Source organism: Peromyscus maniculatus, chromosome 13 (genome assembly GCF_049852395.1).
Source record: "Peromyscus maniculatus bairdii isolate BWxNUB_F1_BW_parent chromosome 13, HU_Pman_BW_mat_3.1, whole genome shotgun sequence".
Taxonomy (NCBI): domain Eukaryota; kingdom Metazoa; phylum Chordata; class Mammalia; order Rodentia; family Cricetidae; genus Peromyscus; species Peromyscus maniculatus.
In genome coordinates, this window is record NC_134864.1 from 11005608 (window position 1) to 11025826 (window position 20219).

Genomic DNA, 20219 nt, shown 5'->3' on the forward strand with positions numbered 1-20219 from the left:
ATACAGAGCATCACCTGAGCTAGCATCACAGAAAGGGCCACCATATTCTAGAGACCTGCCTTTTGGGGCCCAGAAGTGGCTCAGACACTAAACCTGCCCTGAGGAACTATCTAGTCTGGTCAAGTCACAAAGAGGCATGCAGTGGTGATGGTGATGGGTCACACATGAGGCCTCTATTGAGCCTCAGCCAAGTTGAACCCCGAGTCAATTCCCAGGCCACCAAGGAGGTCACCTCCCAATCCCCAGGCACATGGCGGGAGGCCAGACCACATGGGAAGCATGTAAGGTAAGCCGGAGCCTGGGCCAGTTGCAAGTGCCCTATTGAAGGCAGTAGGGGGCCAAAGCTGGCCTGACCAGGAGGAGCAGGGCTCAGCATGCAGTGCGCAGGGGTTTGAGGAGATCTGCCCTCTCGGACTGGGTCTCCATGCTGCTCTCAAGCAATAACTGTGTGCACGGGGTAACTTCAATGGAAGTTAGGGAACCCAGCCTCCTGAGAGCGACAGTGCAAGCTCGTAGGAGCCCTGATGGGAGGGGCATCTGAGGCATGGGTGATTAGTTAGGGGTGTTGTCACAAACCCACAGGTCCTGACCCAGCTGAACCAAGAGCCCTGCACTCTTTTGTCACATTGCGGTTATCTTACTACTCTCAACCAAGTGGGCCACTTTCGTTTGCTTTCTTCCCGTTTCCAGATGAGGTACCTGGTCCACAGTCTGACCTCAGCTACGATGACCTCTACCCACAGGGTAGAGGGAAGAGAAGGAGGGACACTGCCAGCAGCAGCAGCCAAGCAAGAAACTCGGAGCCAGCACCACCAGCGCCCAGGTGGGGTGCCAGGCACCCTCCCCTCCTCCCTATCATCCCTGCAGCCCGGACCCGCTTGGCCGCTGATGGTCCGCCACAGCATGTCTGGGGTTGAGCTGCCCTGCATAGTTTCCTTACTACACGACTCTTTTCAGAGGTCACCTGCCACCCTGCATCCGAGCCCACAGACCTGCCTCTACCGCCTTGCTTTTGTCGCCCGAGCTCCTAAGGAGTCACGAAGAGGGGACCGAAACACCCGCTGACAATCTGCAACAATTAAGTCATCCGAGCTGGTGAAGGCTAGTTTTTTTGGCCAGTTTCCCGCGTTCAGCCCCCTCACCCTCCTCCAAAACACGTCAGATGAGAACTGGAGCCCTGCAGAAGCGGCTAGAAAGGGCGTAGGGAGGTAGGAGCTGTTGTGGGGGTGCAGGTGAGCAGAGAAGCGAGGGACCAGGACAGAGTGGTGGAAGCGCAGAGAGAGAGAAAGCCGGGTACAGTGAAGGATGGAGAGGAGCAAAGGGGTGCCGAATTCAGCAGGGGGCGGGGAAGTCCATGATTGGCCAGGCGAGGACGTGATGTCACGTCCGGCGAGGGAAGCCCTGCCTCAGCGGTCCCCCCCCCCCCGCCCCGCCCCCGCCCCCACAGGTGGTGCCTCCGCCCTGAGTGCTGGGTTTGGGGGGAGGGGGGTGGCGCCTTCGAGGACCCTGGACTCAGCTTTGCGTTCCAGGCTCCCCCTCCTCCTAGAGCAACCGAGCACATCACGTGGACTGGAAGGGCCTCCCCCCTCCCAAGAGCGAAGGAGCGCCCGGTGCGCCCCGATCGTGCCCCCAGCCGCGCCCCGCCCCGCCCCTCCCCGCCCGGGCGCTCCCCTCTTCCCGCCCGCGCTCCCCGCCCCTCCCTGCCCCTCTCCGCGGCCGCCGTGGGGCCGGGCGGGCGGCGGGGGAGGCGCAGAGCCGGGACTGCGCGTTCGCCCGCCGCGCTCTGGGCGGCCCGACTGAGCGGCTGGACCTCGCGCCTCGCGCCTCGCGCCCCGCGCCGCAGTCGCAGCCGGCTTTTGTTGTCTCCGCCTCCTCGGCCGCCGCCGCCGCCGCCGCCTCTGGACCACGAGCCGCGCGCGCCGGGACCTTGGCTCTGCCCTTCGCAGACTAGGCTGAGCGGGCCGGCCGGGAGCGAGGGAGGCGCGCGCGGGCGGCCAGGGAGCCGCGGGGCCCCCGCCATGGAGCTCCGGGCCCGAGGCTGGTGGCTTCTGTGCGCGACCGCCGCGCTGGTCGCCTGCGCCCGCGGGGACCCCGCCAGCAAGAGCCGGAGCTGCAGCGAAGTCCGCCAGATCTACGGGGACAAGGGCTTTAGCCTGAGCGACGTGCCCCAGGCAGAGATCTCGGGTGAGTAAGGGTGCGGCGTCCCGGGACTCCGGACCCCAGCACTTAGGAGGAGGTCTGCTCTGGGCCCCTGACCCGTGCGCCGCAGCTAGCCCCGGGCGCCAGAACCCGCCACCTAGACTTGGAGTGGCCTCCTGCGCCTCAACTGCTCTGTACCCCGCGGCCCTCGCCTCTAAGCTCCGATCCGCTCTGTTGCTTCCCAGTTCCTGGTCACTACGCGCTGGAGTCCCTTCCCCATAGCGCTGTTCTGGCCCGGCTAGGGACGAGGGGGACGCCGGCGCGGTGCATTCCCTTTGGGTCAGGGTTGGAGCTGGGCGTTTTCAGCCCCTGGCTTGGCCCAGTGTGCCGCCGGGGCGACAATCCCAGCTCCGGGGCAGCGTGCCTGCCGCCCTTGTGGTGGATCAAGCGGTAGCTGTGGGGCGGTCTGTTGGGGCACAGCTCCCACTGGCAGCGGGCTAGGAACTTCTCTATGCGGACCTCTCCCAGAGGCGTCAAGGTTCTGCTTAGGAGTTCCCGCGGGTCCACGGCAGGAGCAGCCTAAGTGGGACTTAGGGGAGGAGATCCTATCCTTCAAGCCTGGATTCCAAAGAAATGTGAGCCGGCTGTGGGCTTCAGGCGACCCCCGGGTTCGCGGGGATTCCTACCCTGGAACTTGTGCCCGCCAGCGCCCCGGCCCTAGCGCACTCGTGGTCGGGCCGGGCACTTGGGGCCGCCTGGAGCTGCGAGCCCAGCTGCAGGTGGTCGGCGTCTTGGATCCCGCCCAGGGGCCTTGTCATCTCTTTGTAAGAAGAGCGGCCCTCCTGGCGGCGGCCTCGGCCCTGCAGCTGCTGAGAGCAGCTCTTCCCCTCCCTTCCCTTCCCTTCCCTGCTGCCTCAGGAGCTCTGGGAACCGAATCTTTATGAGCGTGGAGCGCCCATGCAATGTCCTAAGGACCTCCCCAGCCCCAGGCTTCACCCTTAAATGTGTGCGGAGTTCCCCTGAATAAGGCAACACCAGGGCCGTGGTGAGCACGGAATTCCTGCTGTAGGGTTCTTCTGGAACTGAGGGCGCTTGCAGGCTAGAGGCCAAACTCAAGTGGAACTATAGGCATTCTGAATGAGGACAACCGGAGGGGGTGGCCTGTGGCCTTATCTTGCTTAGGAGTGGCGATAAATAGCCAGGCCCTGGGGAGAGACAGAACCACAGACACCTTGCTTGGCCTGAGTCTTTTGGCTAGCCTCCCCCTCCAGTACCCCCAGGACAGGCCTTCCTATACCTCTCTCTGCAGACAGCCCGGCCATGTCAAGGCCACACCTCCTGCGCTTCTCTGGGCACTGTCCACCTGGGTGCGTGGCAGCAGAAGGTACCAGTATAGTTTGGTTGGTGCCTGCTGGCTTTCTTCCCTCCTCCAAACACACATAAATAGGAACTGATCCCGGGCATCCTTGCCTACTTCTGATCCCTGCCAGACTCCAGCTCCCCACACACACCAGTCTGACACCTTCCGGCCTACAGCTCCCCATGGCATGGCCAGGCCCACCCCATCTTAATGCCTACTTGGGGACCTTCTTGAGCTTGTACCCACTCACAGCTGCTGTGCCCATGCAAGCAGGAACTGGCAGTGTGGGCCGTGACAAGGACATGGAGAGGGCAAAATAAAGAGACAGAGGTGTGGCCCTTCCAGAGGGCCTGGGTCTTACTGCCCTGGGGCTGGGGAATGTGGAGAATTAGGAGCTTAAGACAAGCAGAATGCATTGATGTCTGTGTAGGCTGTGGGTGCTGTCCATGCAGCTGGGGTGTGTGGGAACCCTGCAGAATTACGGCAGTCATACCAGTGGGGGCCCAGTGTTTGTCCAGGGTCACCATCCCCCCAAGGCTGGGGACTGTGTTCTTCCGTGTTCTACTGGTGCTCCTCAGAACTGGTGCCACACTTCCCTGGGACCCCTTGGGCTGCACCTCACAGCCCTCAGAGTGGGAGAGGGATTGCCTACAAGCCCCAGGACCCTGAAGAGAGTATTAGCACAGGGACTTAGAGGAGCAGGGTGGCCCCCAAGATAGCTGGAGCCCAAGGGGCAGCCAAGCTCAGGGTCCCGTCTGGTTCTGTGCCACCAGCCCTGGACTCCAAGGACCAGGCGCCCTCTGGTGGCCCCTGGTGGCGCAGTCCTCCCTAGAGCTCCAACTCCTGTGTGAACCCCTTTTCTGCAGTCTCCAGTCTAGACTTCCAAAGAGTGCTCCCCTCTGAGGACTATGGCAATCCACCAGGGGCTAGACATCTGCTGAGGTTCTACTGGGGTCCGTGGGTGATTGGGAGAGAGGAAGGGTGGCCCATGGGCACAGGGGTGCCCTCTCCTGCCCCTGTTTAGTTTTCTGGGTGCCTGGCCAGGTAGCAGTGACGACAGCTGTCCCGTTCCATAGATGAGATGCAGCCAGGGGAGGCAGCCACGATGGCAGTGTCCTCCCTCTATGCCAGGGCGCTGCAGGGGAGCAAGGTCTGGGGGAAGTTGCTAGGAGCCCACTGATGAGTCACAGCCATGGTCAAGCAGGTCTCTCTTGGCTGGCAGGACTATGCTGGGTCATGCATGTGACTGGGTTTGCCCCGTATGGCTACTACTGCACCAGGGTGTCCACTTTGGCCTCTAGGGTCAGGAACCGCCCCTGCCTAGTCTCTGTTGCCACCACAGAGCCTGTCCAGTCCGCTGGCCCCAAGTAGGTTCTTAGTGAACGACTGCAGACACTTGGTTCTCCTGCTTCATGGCAGTTGTACTGCAGCATGGGCATAGAGGGTGGGTAAGGCCTTAGCGGAGCACATGCAGCCCTCCTTGGGGTCTCCAGCCTGGGCAGAATCAGAAGAACTTAGAACTGCCAAGCTTCTCCTGTGCCCCAAAGCCACAGTGTTCCTGCCTGCCTGCCAGCGAGGGTGGGCATCTCACGCCAGATACTCCCAACAAGACTCTTAGTTCTCTCTGTGGGCTGGCCTTCTGTGCAATAACAGCAGTTGAGAATCTGAGGTCCTTGGGCCCGCGGGCCTCTCCCACCTCTTAAAGAGTTGTCTGGCTTTCTCCAGAACCCAACAGAATCTCTCCCTCACGTGAGGCCTGGCTCTCAGAAGTCACTGGCACGTTCCCCACTCTGGACCAAAAGTTTCTGGGTGTCCTATTCCTCCACCCAGGGAGAGACCCCCCCTTTGTGGCTCGGCATGAAACCCAAGGTGGTCCAGATCCCCTGATGTGATTCTAGAAGCTTGACTTTCATCATCCGCAACACAACGCTGGGCTTCCGTGTGCCCAAGGGAGCCATGATCCAGCAGGGCCGTGTGTGTGATGCAATGGCCTGGGTCCTTGCTATAGCCCTGAGGCTCCTGTGCCGGACAGGCCATCCTGCTTCTCCATGGAAACACCCTCTCTCGGTCTCCAGGGGATTTGTGTAGAGTCAGCACACACTGCAGAGGTGATGGTGTCCGTCAGCCGAGGGTGTCCGTTGTGAACCGGGCGCCCAAAGACTTTTTCACAACCATCCCGTGAGCACTTCATGAAAGGGCCGATGTGAACCACTGGACAGAAGAGAACATCGAGGCCAGAGAGGCCACATACCTTTCTTAGGGCACTGTCTGGCTAATCCCAAAGCCTGCGCTGGCAGCTGTACCTCAGCAAAGGCCTCCGTTACCAGAGCAGACCTCCGTTACCCAGGCTCTGTGTTCTGGAAGTCTCATGCTCTCTCGGCTTAGAGACCTGAAGTAGGACTTGGCAGCGCAAGCCTGGTGGGCCTGACAGCTGCTTTCTGTGCTCTGGTTCTCTGCCTTTAGCTCCTTCTTAGGGTCTAGAGATTCCTTTAACTACCCAGACCAGAATGACTTCCCAGGCTCAAGGCCTGTGACACGGGTGGCCTCGGAATATGCATAGAGGGCCCCTGGCTGTGCTTCTTGTCAGCCAAGGACAGACTCCCAGGTTGTCAACCACTGGGAGAGGCAAGCTGATCTACCTGGAACTAAGTCCCCAAATATTAGTAGACAGGCAGATGCCCCGGAGTATGGGGTGGCTCTGCCAATGACAGTGGCCCCAGACGACTGCTAGCGCAGACCCCTAGTGACAGGCCTGCTCATGGCCTTGGGAGCCCCCAGCCCACCCTCGAAGCACAGGGGATATACTGGCATGCATGCCAGGCAGCAGGGCTGAGCTCAGACCCAGGTAGGTGCAGTCAGTGTGTGCACACCCCTCTCTAACGCCATGGTTCCTGTAACACAGCTATCCTATCACCTGTGAAGTAAGGGATGGGGAAGGAAAGGCAGACTCCTCCTTAAGCCAGACTGGCCTTTTCAGGTTGGGTCTAGAGTGATTTGGGGGTCTCTCCTATGTCAGAACCCAGGCTGAGGGGCCCCCAGGTTAGAGTCTCTGTCCAGCCCTGACCTAACCTGGCCATGGGCACAGTCATCTGGCGTAGGATGCTGCTCACCTTTAGTGCCTCCTACCCCACGCCCAAGCACCTTGCTGATGCCCTGCTGCCAGCCTTTCTTGGTGGTATTTGAGAGAAGGCCTGGGCAGGCACCTGGACTATTTGAAGTCTCCTGCGTGGGAGTGTTGGGGCACAGTCCCCTGGGATGGTATGGTCCTCCCTCCCTCGGGCTCAGCTCCACTCATCCCCACCCCACAAAGAGACTGCTGTTCTGGGTGAGAGCACAGGGCAGACAGGGGTGAGCTGAGGGTGCCTAGACCTCTCAGTTATTCTCCGTCATCACCTACATGTCAGGGACGCTCTTGAGTGTGAGAGGAACACGGTGCCACCCCATTGGTGACTCCTTAGGGGCCAACCAGCCTCACTGCCTCCCCTGCCCATGCCCTCAGCATTATCTCCCACTGGCTGCTCATTCCCCTGGCACATGACTCCTGTGCCCACCGAGGGGCACTTCCGCCGCTGTTGGCCCCAATATTCCCTGATGGGCACATACACTCCTGATTAGAATCTCACCTGAGCAGGTCTTAGGTCCATTCATGTAGTGAATGCTCCAGATTCTCCCTGTGTGCCAAGCAGAGGCCCAGCCCTGGAAACTGTCAGTGTTTCCATTTCCCAGGGCCACAGTACCAAAGCGCAGCGAACAGATGTAACCGCAGATGTTTCGTGTATTGCCTCATGGTTTGGGATACTGGGAAGCTGAGACCCAGGCACCAGGCAGGGTCTTCCCCTTCCGGAGCTGTGGGAACATGTGAGTCCAGCCTCTCCCAGCATCCTGACGTTTGCTGGTGCCCCTGGCTTATAAACCCACATCTTCGCCTTCACATAGCTCCTCCCATATATATCTATCACTGAATTTCTCCTTATCAAAACACCAATCATCTTGGGCAAGGGCCCGCTCATATGTTCTTCATAGTTAACATCCGCAGAGACCTCATACCCAGAATAAAATTACCTTCTTGAGTTTGGGTGGGGGAGTCATACTTCCACATGCAGGTTTTGGGGACTCAGTTCAGCAAGGAATGGCACCATGATACCTCTATCTCGTTCTCAGCACTTGTTGGGCATTTCCATCTGGCTGCAGGAATCCTGGGCTGTCTTGAAGTCGTACCTCTCCCCACCCACTCCATGCCCTGCCTGCCTGAAGCCTTCTCAGCAGAGCTTCCTGTCCCCATGGATGCCCCTGCCTCCCCGAAGGACCTTCCTTCCATGTCGGGTGGCAGGCCAGGATTCTCTGATGTTCTAGATCTGACAGTGCTCTGTCCGTGGCCAGAGCAGTGTTAACCCAGTGACACATCTCTGTGGTATGGGTGGGTGGGTAACGAGGTTGTGGCCTGAAGAGCCCCGGCTGGCTGGCACTCTGTGGTACTGGTATAGCTCAGACAGGCCACCTGTGAGCAGAAGAGCCAAGCCAGGTGGGAGGCTCAAATCTGGGGCCAGCTTCTCAGAGGACAGCAGAGGAGCACGGGGCGGGACAGACTGGGTTTGGTGGAGAGTCCCACAGCGTGCCAAGCAGGCCGCCTCCCCCGGGGCAAGGGCCAGCCAAACAGGCTGCTGCTCATTTGTGCAGAATGCTCCCTAGATTCTGAGGACTTGGCCAGGTGACAGGGCAGCCCCTCGGGGCTCCGTCAATCTTGCTCCCTGGCCATCTGCCCAACCTCCCACCACCCTGGGAAAGCCAGGGCCATGACAGAGAGGAAAACAGAGACAGAGCCCAAGGCCTCTGTGAACTGAACCTAGAGACCAGTGCCAGAAGGTCAGCCTGTTGTGTCTTCGTGTGGGCACTGCAGGTGGATGAAGCAAGCTGTTAGCCCTGGTCGACGCAATGGCCTGTGTCTGGGTAGCTCAGAAAGGAACCCCTGCAAGATGCCTAGGGGATAGATGTTCCCAAGCTCCTGGTGGGCTGAGCACTGCTTAGCATGCACACGGGAAACTGAGTCCCAGAGACGGAGCCCAGGGCAGAGCCTCACTGGAGGTCTGCTGCACTAATCAGCTCCCGTTCTGGGTAAGTCACTGCCCCAGCCCAGACTTGGCAAGTGCCTGTGTGGGTACCAGCTGATGGTGCTAACCTGGGCACTGTGAATGAAGCACAGGAAACCTTCAGGTGGGCCTGTCTCATAGGTGCTGAGCGTAGTGTGAGATCATAGGGTGGAGATCTGGTTCTCAAGACACAGACTCCCTCGGGTACAAGAAGGAGCAGAGGACTAAGGCATCAGAAGTCAGTACTGGGAGGATCTAGTTCGGAGGGTATAGATCCTCAGGGGCCATGTGGGGACACATCATCTTGGCGAGCTGACCGAGAGGATAGAGGCGCAAGCTAGGCCCATCCTCAGCTGGCCACACCCAGGTAAATCTCTTAAGGTCAGAGCTGGCCCTTTCACTGGTCACAGATGCCTGAGCCAAACTGGCCTGCCTCCTCCTGAGGGACAGTGGAAAGCTGGCCAGGCTGGAAGGCGCAAGACTTTTTTTTTTTCCACTTCAGTCCCTGACTCAACACATTTAAGTTCTAGTGAAAAATTTAGTTGGGGCTTCCGGGACCTTCGAAATCCAGTGATCCCCAGACTACAGCACTGTGGTCCTGAGCCTCAGCCACACCCACTGGCCTATGGTGAGGATGGTGAGTTTGGGTTGCAACACTACCAAATGTGAGGCTGGAGGGTGCTGGTGAGGCCTCGAGCAGATGGCCCCCTCCCTGTAAGCTGTCCTGGCTCACTGTAGCCTCAGAAACACCTTCAAAGGTGTTCCTAACCACCAAGGACAGCCGTGGACCACACCCCAGGCTGTGATCTGTGAGTGGCCATCCTTCCTGCTGTGACTGGGGCCTCTTCATTGTCTGTGGCTATCTGTGGTCCTCTGAGTCCATCCGCGTGGTGAGCGGTGGTGACGTCTGAGCGTTCCCTCAAGCGTCTTGGCCACAAGTGCCCACCAGAGGCTCGAGGGCTGCAGGGACCACATCCCGCCCACCTGTGACCATCTGCCAGTCTCTGGGGAGAAAGCTGATGCCACTTGCTGCCAGGGTTGGCTCAGGCGTTTACACGTCTACAGTTGTCATGGAGCTCGGGACACACTGGACCACACAGCTATCTAAAAGGATGAGGCTCTTAGTAATTCGCTGTAATTCTTAATAAGTTACCAAAATTCCTAGTAATGCTCCATTTCTGACCTGTGCCTTTCCCCTGCTCATTGGATCAGTACCCAGGACTCTCTGTACATCCTGCTATCTTAGGACTCCAGGTGGGCACATCTCATCCAATATGTATGCATATAGAGCTGTGGGCCAGTGGCCATAGGTCAGATGCTCTGGGCACACCACTCCATGAGCGAGGTGATATTCCAGGATCCACTGTGGGGAACTTTGGCAGTACACGGTTCTTAGCCATTAATGGGTGCTGTTCTTACCAACCCCCAGGAGTTGGTAGCGTCTTCCACCAACACCATCAGCACCCAGAGAAGCACTTGCGTGGAAGCTGTAGGCCCCAAAGTCAGGCAGGGGAAGCTTGGGATGGGGAGAGGAAATAGAGTTGAATCCAGAGGGGTGACAAATGGGTAGTAAGCAGGGTAGTGCAAGCCAGGAGTCCTTACAGGAACACACATGGAACTCAGAGTTCAGGCGTGTGGCTAAGGAGACTGGCTGCAGCATGTCCTTGCTAGGAACAATAGGATTAGGACTTGGCCAGTATAGAAACCACCTATAATGGCAGGTCCCTTTACTTTTGTAGCAGACAGCTTGGAATGTGGCACCACCACAAGTTGAAAGCTCCAGTGGACATTAAACCTGCTGCCAGGTCTCACAACACAGTGTACTCATGGGGAACTCACAGTGCACCACTGTGTTCTGTAATATTCTGATAAATGCTTACTGAGCTTTATAAGAAATAGAGGCTAGCTCCTTGGGGTAAATAGAAGCCCCCAGATGGCCTCCATAGTCCTCTCATTTCATGCTTCAAAACTAAACTCAGTCCTGAGGAGTTGACAGCCTCCACCAGATGGCACCAGGGCCCAGAACAGAGCCCACGTCCAACTGTGTAACCAGCCTGGTGGGGCAGGGCCAATCTGACCAGGAGAGCCTGTCACTGCGAGAGCTGGGCTGAGCAGTGAGCGTGACGACCAGTCTGGACAGTGATGAGGTTGGGAGGTTCACAAGGGCCTCTGAAACCTCAGCGCTGCTGCTGGAGCACCTACTGTGTGCTGGGTGCTGTTCTTGGTGCTGACACATGGCGGCAGACGGAGCACCCTCGGGCTGTGCGTCTGATAGGGGTCGGCGAAGGCAAGCAGGTTTCAGTTTCCCTCTGAACATGGCCTTGCTTGGCACATGCCCAGTGTGTCGCTGAGATCATTTAAAAGGATTAAAAGTACGTGGTTGTGGGGTGCCGGAGACCACCGTGATGGGTCAGCAGGGAAACAGATTTGCTGCACCAGCCTGAAGACCTGGTTGATCCCCAGAACTCATGTAAAAGTGAAGAGAGAACTGAGTGCATGAAGTTGTCCTCTGACCTCCCCATGGAGCACCATGACATACACCCCACATGGACACATATACATACACAATAATAATGAGTACCGGGGCGGGGAGAGGGTACAAGCGTGGCTCAGTGGTGGAACTCTGGCCTAGAACATGCAAGGCCCTGGGTTCTGTCCCTAGTACCAGAAAAAAAAAATTGCTGGAAAATGAGGAAGGCATCAGATGGTCAGCATTGAGGCTGACAGCCACACACCTGCCTGAGTGACCCAACCCTAGGCTGCATAGGACAGGCCCAGAACTCCCAAACCACTGTCCTGCTGTGCACCCCCTGGCTTTCTCCTGACATACCATCAAGATGGCTTAAGAAGTCCTGGCTACCCGTCCAGTAAGCGTATGAGGGTCCCAGCCTTCTGTGTTAGCTTGTGGAATTCTTGCCTTTGGCTGGGCACTTAGAGCTTTGCATTGACCTGAGAAGCCAGCCTCTGTTTCCCACAAAAGTCACCAGGCTTACTCGGCCTGATTTCTTATAGCTCGGGGATGGCACCACCCACAATAGTCTGGACCCTCCCTCATCAATCACTAATTAAGAAAATGCACGCCATTCTTAAGGAGACGTTTTCTCAACTGAGGTTCCCTTTTCCCAAACGACTCTATCTTGTGTCAAGTTGGCATAAAACTCTCCAGGACAGGATCCAACCCACAGCTTGTGTATGCTAGGCAAGTGTTCTACCGCCTAATCACATCCCCAACCCTCTTTTTCCTTTTTATTCAGGCTAAAACCACAGCCCAAGAGATGGTACTGCCTGTATGTCGGATGGGTCTTCCACTTCAACCCAATCTATAAACTTCCTCAAGACATACCCAGAAGTTTATCTTCTAGATGATTCTAAGTCCTGTCAAATCGATATACTAACCAACACAAGGGTGGTGGTCACACCAATGGCTGAGAGTGTAGGGCCTGTCTCTGCAGCAGGGCCGGACTGGAAGTCAGCTCTGTGGATCCAGTGTGGGTACCTTAACCTCTGCCTCCTTCCTCGAGTAGAGCTCCCTGAACTGCCCTGGAAGACACAGTCCATTCTGGGTGTCAGGATGTAGCCAGGTTCTGTACCCAGACCTCCAGAGCTTCTGTTTGGCCCAGTGGACAGTCCGGGGTCATTGTGGTGGCATCTGAGCCATGCAGAATGGGGACAGGAAGGCTGTTTGTGCTGTGTGCAATGGCACAGTGACACTCTGAAGGAATGTGTGGGCTGGGCTGTTGGGGAAAGCCACACCCTTGGCGGAGAACCACCTCTTAAGGACAGTGACCTGTTCAGCGGCCATTACCCTAGCACTGTGAGACACCCCCACAGAATCCAGTCCTGGTCTGTTGGATCATGATAGCCCACCTGTGCTCAAGAGCAGCTCTATGCTGACTTGGCTGTGACTGTGGACTGACTGCTGTACCTCTGTGTGTGTGTTCTGTGCCCCTCTTGGGGAACAGGGAGGTCCATTCCTCCCCAGTGCTGGTTTCTCCAGGCAGGGTGCGAGTGGGAGAACCTCAATAGACAGAGAAGGTCAGCATCTAGGGAGGCTGGGGAGCCATGGGGGCAGGGAGGTCCTGGCTGCAGGGAGAGATCCGAACCAGCATCCCACAGTGCTCCTTCCTGAAGCCGAGTCAGCCACTCAGCTGCTTCTCACGGGTCCCATCATGGAAAGCCAGGAATTGCAAGGAGAGCAGTGTCCCCGGGATACAGCAGTAGAGGAGACAGGGCTGTGTGGGTGACAGGCCAGCAATCACTCTCAGGGCCAGTGTTGAAAAGTAGAAGTTGACTTGTAGGAAGGAAGCCGAGAAGGGGCCCCTGGGACCATCAGTCCCAGGAAAGGCAGGCAGGAACAGGAGAGTGTCAAGGGAGCAGCCAGCAGGGAGGGCTTCTCTGTACTGGATCCCATGGCTCTGACACAGTCCTGATGCTCCCTCGGGGATCCAAGCTGCCTGCCCTGAGCTCCACTCCCACGGAGCAGTGCCACTGGATCCCTGTGACCCTCTGCCTGGCAGTAATCACTGGCAAGAGCCTGAGCATAGACAAGGTGGGGCCAAGACACCACTCAGAAGACAGCTGTGTGAACATCCCTGAGAATCACTTGAGGCAGAGTGGTCCCATGATGCCACCTGCTCCTTAGACCCCAGAGGGCGGGTCTGACCTTTGGAGAGTAGGGCTATGCAAATGACAAAGACAAGACTCTGCTAGGTAGGAGTCCCAGGAGTGCTTGGTGGGGCTGGGAGGGGCCTTTCAGGAGTGGCTTGTAAGACTGTCGCCAGTGGCAGGACAGGTGGCCCTCCCTATCCTTGCAGGCACTTGCTAGCAGCCTGAGGCCTCATTCTCAGAAAGCTTGGGTCAGGACCAGACAGGAACTGTGCCGGCCAGTTCACAGGCCACACCTGGCTCCAGGCAAGGCCCTTTGGGCCCTGGTTTTGCAGGTGAGGGTTCATCTGCATCCCTAGGAGTGCTGCTGGGCTAAATGAGGTCCCCAGAGGTCTCTCATACCAGCCAAGCCTGGGCCAGGGGGAAAGCGCAGCATTGGCCCCGGAGTCTGACGTGGGTGAGTTACTTCACTGCTGGGAACCTCAGTCATCCCCTCTGAATCGTGTGCTTGTGGATGGATGTCCGTTAGTGACAGTGACTTCAGTTAGGCCACACCTCATGTCTTAGTTAGGGTTTCTGTTGCTGCAGTGAAACACCATGACCAAAAAGCAAGTTGGGAAGGAAAGGGTTTATTCTGCTTACACCTCTGTATCACTGTTTGTCTGAAATCAGGACAGGAACTCAAGCAGTGCAGAAACCTGGAGGCAGGAACTGATATAGAGGCTGTGAAGGGGTGCTTGCTTACTGCTTTGCTCAGCCTGCTTTCTTATAGAACCCAGGACCACCAGCCCAGGGGTGGCCCCACCCACAATGGGCCCTTCCCCGTTGATCACTGATTAAGAAAATGCTTTACAGCTGAATCTTATGGACACATTTTCTCAATTGAGGCTTCCTCCTCTCTGATGACTCTAGCTTGTATCAAGTTGACGAAAAACTAACCTGTTGTTGGTTGTTTTACTCTTTGGGGGGCCCACCACCCAGCCCCCAAATAAATCACACATGGAGGCTTAGTCTTTCTTATAAATGCCCTGCCTTGCTTAGGCTTATTTCTAGCCAGCTTTTCTTACATTATCGCATCTACCTTTTGCCTCTTTCTCTTAATTCTGTATATCTTACTTTCACTCTTACTCCGTGGCTGGCTGAGTGGCTGGGTGGCTGGACCCTAGAGTTCTCCTCTCCTTGTTCTTACTCCTTCTCCTTCTCCATCCTCCATCTTCTTAATTTCTCCTCCCATTTATTCTCTCTGCCCAGCTGTCAGCTGTTCAGCTCTTTGTTAGACCAATCGGGAGTTTTAGACAGTCAAAGTATCACAGCTTCACAGAGCTAAACAAATGCAACATAAAAGAGTGCAACACATCTGTGCATCACTAAAACAAATGTTTCACAGCATACCCAAATGTAACACATCTTAATATTCCACAACACTAACCAGTGCACCCCATGCACCCCACAAAGGACTGCAAGACACAGGCAGCCATGAAAAGGCGGATCACCCCACTGGGTAGATAGTGACTGGCTTCTCAGCGTGGTGTGTCATCACCAACTGAACCTCTGTCCCGTTAAACACTAATCCCCTGTTGTAGTTTTATTTCGTTGCTATGGTGAAAAAAAAAACACCCTGACAAAATGCAACTTAGGGAATGAAAGGGGTTTGTTTGACTTACATTTCCAGGATATAGACCATGATTACAGGGAAATCAGAAGCAAGCACTTGAGACATCTAGACACATCACATCCACAGGAAAGAGCAGAGAGAAGCAAATGCACCTTTGCTGACAGCTTGTTTGCTGTCCACTAGCTTACTTCACTCTCACACAGGCCGCGGGGCCCAGCTTAGGGGATGGTGCTGCCCACGGTGGACTGGACCCCATAGACATGCCCACAGGAGAACATGATCTAGATAATACCTCACTACGGCTCTCTTCCCAGATGATTCTAGATTGTATTAAGTTGAAAGTCAAAACTCACAAACTCTCTATTCCTCTCCCCTGCTTCGAACATGCAATTTCACTCTGTCTCTTGTGATTTTGTCAGCCCTGGGGACCTCGCTGGGCTTTTTTCACTGAGCATGATATCCATCTTATTGTATGTCAGAACTCCCTTCCCCAGAGTGGAAGGAGGGAAGTAACTCCTGCAGGTTGTCCTCCGACCACAAGTGCTCTGTGACACGTGTGTACATACGCACACGTACAGACACAGGCACATACACACTTATAAATGCATGTAAAAAATAAATAAAATGTAACTGACATCGTACACACACACGCTCATGCACAGGAACATACACACTTATAAATGCATGTAAAAAATAAATAAAATGTAACTGGCATCCTACACATACACACACAGGCACATACACACTTATAAATGCATGCAAAATATAAATAAAATGTAACTGACATCCTACATACACGCTCATGCACAGGCACATACACACTTATAAATGCATGTAAAATATAAATAAAATGTAACTGACATCCTACATACACGCTCATGCACAGGCACATACACACTTATAAATGCATATAAAAATAAATAAAATGTAACAGACATCCTAACCACACATACACACACACACACAGACACACTCATGCACAGGCACATACACACTTATAAATGCATATAAAAATAAATAAAATGTAACTGACATCCTAAACACACACACACACACACACACACACACACACACACACACACACACACTCATGCACAGGCACATACACTTACAAATGCATGTAAGAAATAAAGTATAAAATGTAACTGACATCCGGGTTCCCTTCTACCCTGCTCTAATTGTGCCTGCAGGGCAGGGTGGGACCACAGCTGGAAGCCACACGCATGCCCTTGTTGGGCAAACACAGGTGCCGTCTGGGCAGCCCAGCCTGGGGAAGCTGCCTCTCAACAAAGCGTGTTGACTCCTGCTGCAGTCTTTAGCTTCCGCCCAGGAATTCCCCTGGGATGGGAATCCAGGGAGACCAGCACTGCTCACATGGCCATTGCCAGCCACCGACCTTGGATGTGCTGATTTGGCTCTCTGTATGCCACCATGTCAGTGGTAGACAAGTTGTATTGATAAAGTGATTCTAACCCCGAACCCTAGTTTGTGTGACACTAACCAGGTGCTAGGAGTAACAGCCTTTATGGATGAGAACTCATCTCCCACGTTCCCTATGGTGGTTTGAAAGAAAATGGCCCCCTAAGGGTGGGGCGCAGTTAGGAGGTGTGGCTTTGTTGGAGGAGGTGTGGCTTTGTTGGAGGAGGTGTGGCCTTGTTGGAGGAGGTGTGGCCTTGTTGGAGGAAGTGTCACTGTGGAGGCAGGCTTTGAGGTCTCATCTGCTTAAGCCACGCCTAGTTTCTCAGACCACTTCCTGTTACCTGCAAGCTGTAGGACTCCTTCTCTAGCACCATGTCTGCCTACACACTACCATGTAGCACCGTGATAATAATGGACCGAACCTCTAAAACCGTCAGTGAACCACCCCAATTCAGTGTTTTCCATTATAACAGTTGTGGTGGTCATGGTGTCTTCACAGTAATAGAAGCCTAACTAAGACATTCCCCTTAACCACAAGCTTCTGGCTGTCCTGCTTCTTGAACCTGTTTGGAGGAAGAAGTTCTGAGTTAGTTATAGCAGTAGCCTTGTTCCAGAAATGCCCACACTGGGCAAAGGTGCCCCTACCCGTTGTATTTATAGGTGTTTTAACATGAGAGCTGGCATGGCTGCCAGGGAGAGGTGAGCAGCCTTTGCAGCGAGGTAGGGGATATGCCCAGGAAGGTGGCTACCGGGCCAGTAGGAACAGCTGGGCTGGCAGCCAGTGGCTTCTGCCCCCAGCTCCATCCTGGCTGGGTTGTGACCACCAGTTCGGTATTTACAGGGCTGAGGAGGAGCCTGGATTGCGTCCCTTTATCCCGTGTAGACACATCTGAGGAAGCAGGACTAGTCTGTCCTGGAGACCTTCTCCATTGTCCTGTGGCCCAGAAGCAGACTGGTGGATCAGCTAGATGAGAAAACCGTGTAGAGGCTGGGACAAGGCATGAACCCTCCCTTTCCCATACATCCTGCCTGAATCTCCACTCGGGGATTGACTATGAACAGAAAAGCAAGGCTGAGGTTTGCTGAGTTGGTGGAGCGGCACCCCGAGCTCTGAGTGGGCTCTGCCCCGTAGCCAAGTCACAAGGACGTGGTCTTGGTAGACATAAACACAAGGTCCTCTCCATCTCCAGTGTGTTCCAAGAGCGTAGCATGAGCCATGGATACTGGGGCAAGACCTTTTGCCTCAGTGGGACCTTTTGCCATGCCGAGGCACCTCCTACCTGGCATTCACTGGTTGGGTGGCCTGAGCAGAGAGTAGGTAGGTAGCTTAGGGGGCAGCCATTAGGGTTTTGGGGTAGACCCTTTTCTTTGAGGGAATCTTCGGGGTCCAGCGCCCCTTGGTCGAACAGCTGCTCACCCAGCGGATTCCTGTGTCCCCAGCAATGAGACTAGGAAGGTTGAGGGGACCTATACATTTCAGGGAGGAAGTGTGAGTAGGTGGCTTTCCCCAACTGGAAGCAAAGGTTGGAAAGGGGGGGTGATCAGCAGAGTGGGAGAGCTGCCATTGTCTCAGGAGGGCCAGGGCCCTAGATGGAGAGTGTGGTCTGGGAGGAGTTTAGTTCCAGGTTGGCTGGTAAGGCTGAGAGAAGCTTAGGGAACTGGAGGCAGGCCCTAATGGGGATGGATCCTCGCTCGGGGCAGGGGATATTAGGAAGGACTGGGAAACCTTTGAGTGCACAAACAGCAGTGGAGATCTGGTGTTCTGCTGGAGAGGGACCCCCTCAATGCAGCCAGCTAACACTTTGCGGGCGAGAAAGTTGACCATCCATAGATAGACTCCCTAGCTGGCCCTAATTTCCCATGAGTCTGTCCTGCTGAGGCCAAGAAGCCAGAGCACCCGCTGCACCCCACCCCTACCGCTGACCTAGGGCTGGAGGGAAGAGGCCTGATCCACAAGTCCTCAGAAATGCGGGGCATCACCAGGGTGGGGATGGGGGTGCTCCGCAAACGCCTACTGTTTCCAGGGAGACGGGGGGCGGCACTGATGCGCCAATGAAGGCTGCGGGAGGAGGCGCGTCCCAGGGAGCCGCCTTCATCTGTGTGCGCCTGTGAAGACTGCCGCTGCCCTGGGCTGCGGAGTCCACCCTGCCGCCCGTGCCCCTAGCCTCATCCCGGCCTTTTCCTGCTGAGTCCTGCCGCTCTGCATCTGCGGGGCCCCGGCACTGACACTCGGAATCAGTCGCGCTTGCCATCCGGAGTGCGTCCACAGCTGGGGACACGGCTGGAGCGGCCATCCGGGAAGGGGGGTCCTAAAGCCAGGAGGGTGCCTGCTAAGCTGGTGCCAGGCTGAGTCTGCTAGCCGCCATCTCCATCACCATTCCTCCCCCCTCCCCCACGCTTTCGCCTCTCATCCCCAGCTCCACCACAGCCTGTGTCTCATCCCCTTCCCATCAAGACTTCTGTCCCCAGCCCCGATTTCCACTCATGTCTCTCCAGCTCCCCACCTTCGTCCCATCCCCATCTCCCTGAAGTTGTCCTGCACCATCCTGGCTACCCCCTCCCTAACCCATCCCTCCCTCTGCACCCCCACTGGTTGCCGCAGCCCCCTTCCTGCAACAAGCCCCCCTTCCTCTGCTGAACCCACCCCCAGCCTTAGCACACCCCTTTCCTCCTCCCTTGTCTGCCTCGCCCACTGCGGCAAGCCCCTTCCCCGCCAATCACATTGCCCTCTCTCCCCTCCCTCCATCTCCCGCTTGCCGCAGCCCCCCTCCAAGTGCCCCCTCTGCCTGCCGCAGCGCTCAGCACTCGGCGCTAGCCGCACCCACTGCACCAGCGCCCCCTCCTCACCGCACAGCCAGCACGGGCGCGGCGCGGCGCGGCGCTGGCCGCCGGCATCTGCAGATCCTGCTTGCCGGTTCCAGCTGCGCAGAACTGTCCCTGTTGTGGAGGAGGCAGAAGTGGAAGCTGCAGGTGTCGCCTAGGCTTTGTGCGCCTGGGCCTGGCCTGATGCTGGAGAGGCAACTGATGGGAGCCCTTTCCTGCCCGGAGATGACCCCTCCTACCGAGCCCATACAAGTGCCAGCAGCCCGATGCTCCCCAGTTAGGGGGTCCCCGTTCGTGATGGAGGCTCTTCTTGGTGATGTTGTCATCTGGGTGAAACTGAGGCAGGGGCTTGGGGGTCATGAAGGCATCCAGGAGGGTGGGAGTATTGGAAGTGAAGGGAGAGGATTGTGCTTGATGCTTTTCTAACTTTGGAGAGATGGGGTTGAAATGCCCTCTTTCAGGTGTGACCCTTGGGGACTAGCCAGGTCCAGATTTGTTGGGGAACAGGAGCTGGCAGTAGTGAAGACCCCCTGGGTCCTGGGAGGCAGGTAGTCCCTCAGAAAGCTGGGCCATTTGCTCCTGTTTCTGTTACCGCCAGCTGTCATATGCTGGAGACGCTCAGCCTCTGGGGCTGGAAAGAACGGGGGTGGGGGGGGGCTGATTTACTTTTCCTGAAAGGCCTGGTCTAAGAGCCAACCCTGGGTAGAGGGGGTAGCCTGTGCTCTCCCTTGGCTGTGGCAGCCGTGGGGCTGAGAGCTATCCTCCTGTGCGTTCCTACACTGCCCCAAGCCATGCAGGCTGAAATGGGAGTCTTTAGGGGTGGTAAGGGAAGCAGGTTTTCCATGTGGGCTTGAGGAGGTGGCATGACTCTCCAGTCTCTTGAGAAGGGCGGAGGGTTTCAGGGCAGTGGGTCCCTGAGGTGTCAGGAGCGGTCAGGTCAGAGAGGTCTGTGGACAGCGTCGGAAATGCCCTCAGGATACGGGGATAGGCTGAAGCCCTAGGGTGACGGCTGATGTCCAAGAGAGGGGCTGGCTGTCTGCCGGGGAGGAGCAGGAGCTGCAGCTGTCAGCAGGTGGCAGGAGGGTGTGACCCTGCAAGGTAGGAAGCCACAGGCTGTTGTCTGCTGTGGAGAAGAACAGTGGGGGTGGAGGGGAGACCGGCTGCCAGAATC

At 56.4% G+C, this 20219-nt stretch overlaps 2 protein-coding genes across 2 annotated transcripts in view; one reads left to right on the top strand and one right to left on the bottom strand.

Moving 5' to 3' along the window:
- The first annotated feature begins 1750 nt into the window (after positions 1-1750).
- Positions 1751-20219, top strand: part of Gpc1 (glypican 1) — a 28646-nt gene continuing 10177 nt past the window's right edge. The window contains exon 1 of the mRNA XM_006989609.3: positions 1751-2184. Coding sequence (XP_006989671.1) covers positions 2019-2184 — 166 coding nt within the window. The 5' untranslated portion in view covers positions 1751-2018. The remainder of the gene's footprint in view (positions 2185-20219) is intronic.
- On the bottom strand, positions 18081-19525 carry LOC121821997 (uncharacterized). The gene is made up of 2 exons (XM_042259875.2): positions 19073-19525; positions 18081-18534 (listed from the first exon to the last, which is right to left on the bottom strand). The coding sequence occupies exons 1-2, from the start codon at positions 19406-19408 to the stop codon at positions 18202-18204; spliced, it is 669 nt and encodes a 222-aa protein (XP_042115809.2). The 5' UTR covers positions 19409-19525; the 3' UTR covers positions 18081-18201.

What these genes read in the sequence shown, in the direction of transcription:
- LOC121821997 (XM_042259875.2), bottom strand. Translation starts at nt 19,408, where the DNA reads ATGACCCCCAAGCCCCTGCCTCAGTTTCACCCAGATGACAACATCACC. An exon ending in GCGCCCGTGCTGGCTGTGCG is followed by an intron (nt 18,535 to 19,072) that starts GTGAGGAGGGGG and finishes TCCTGGCTTTAG; the next exon opens with GACCCCCCTTCCCGGATGGC.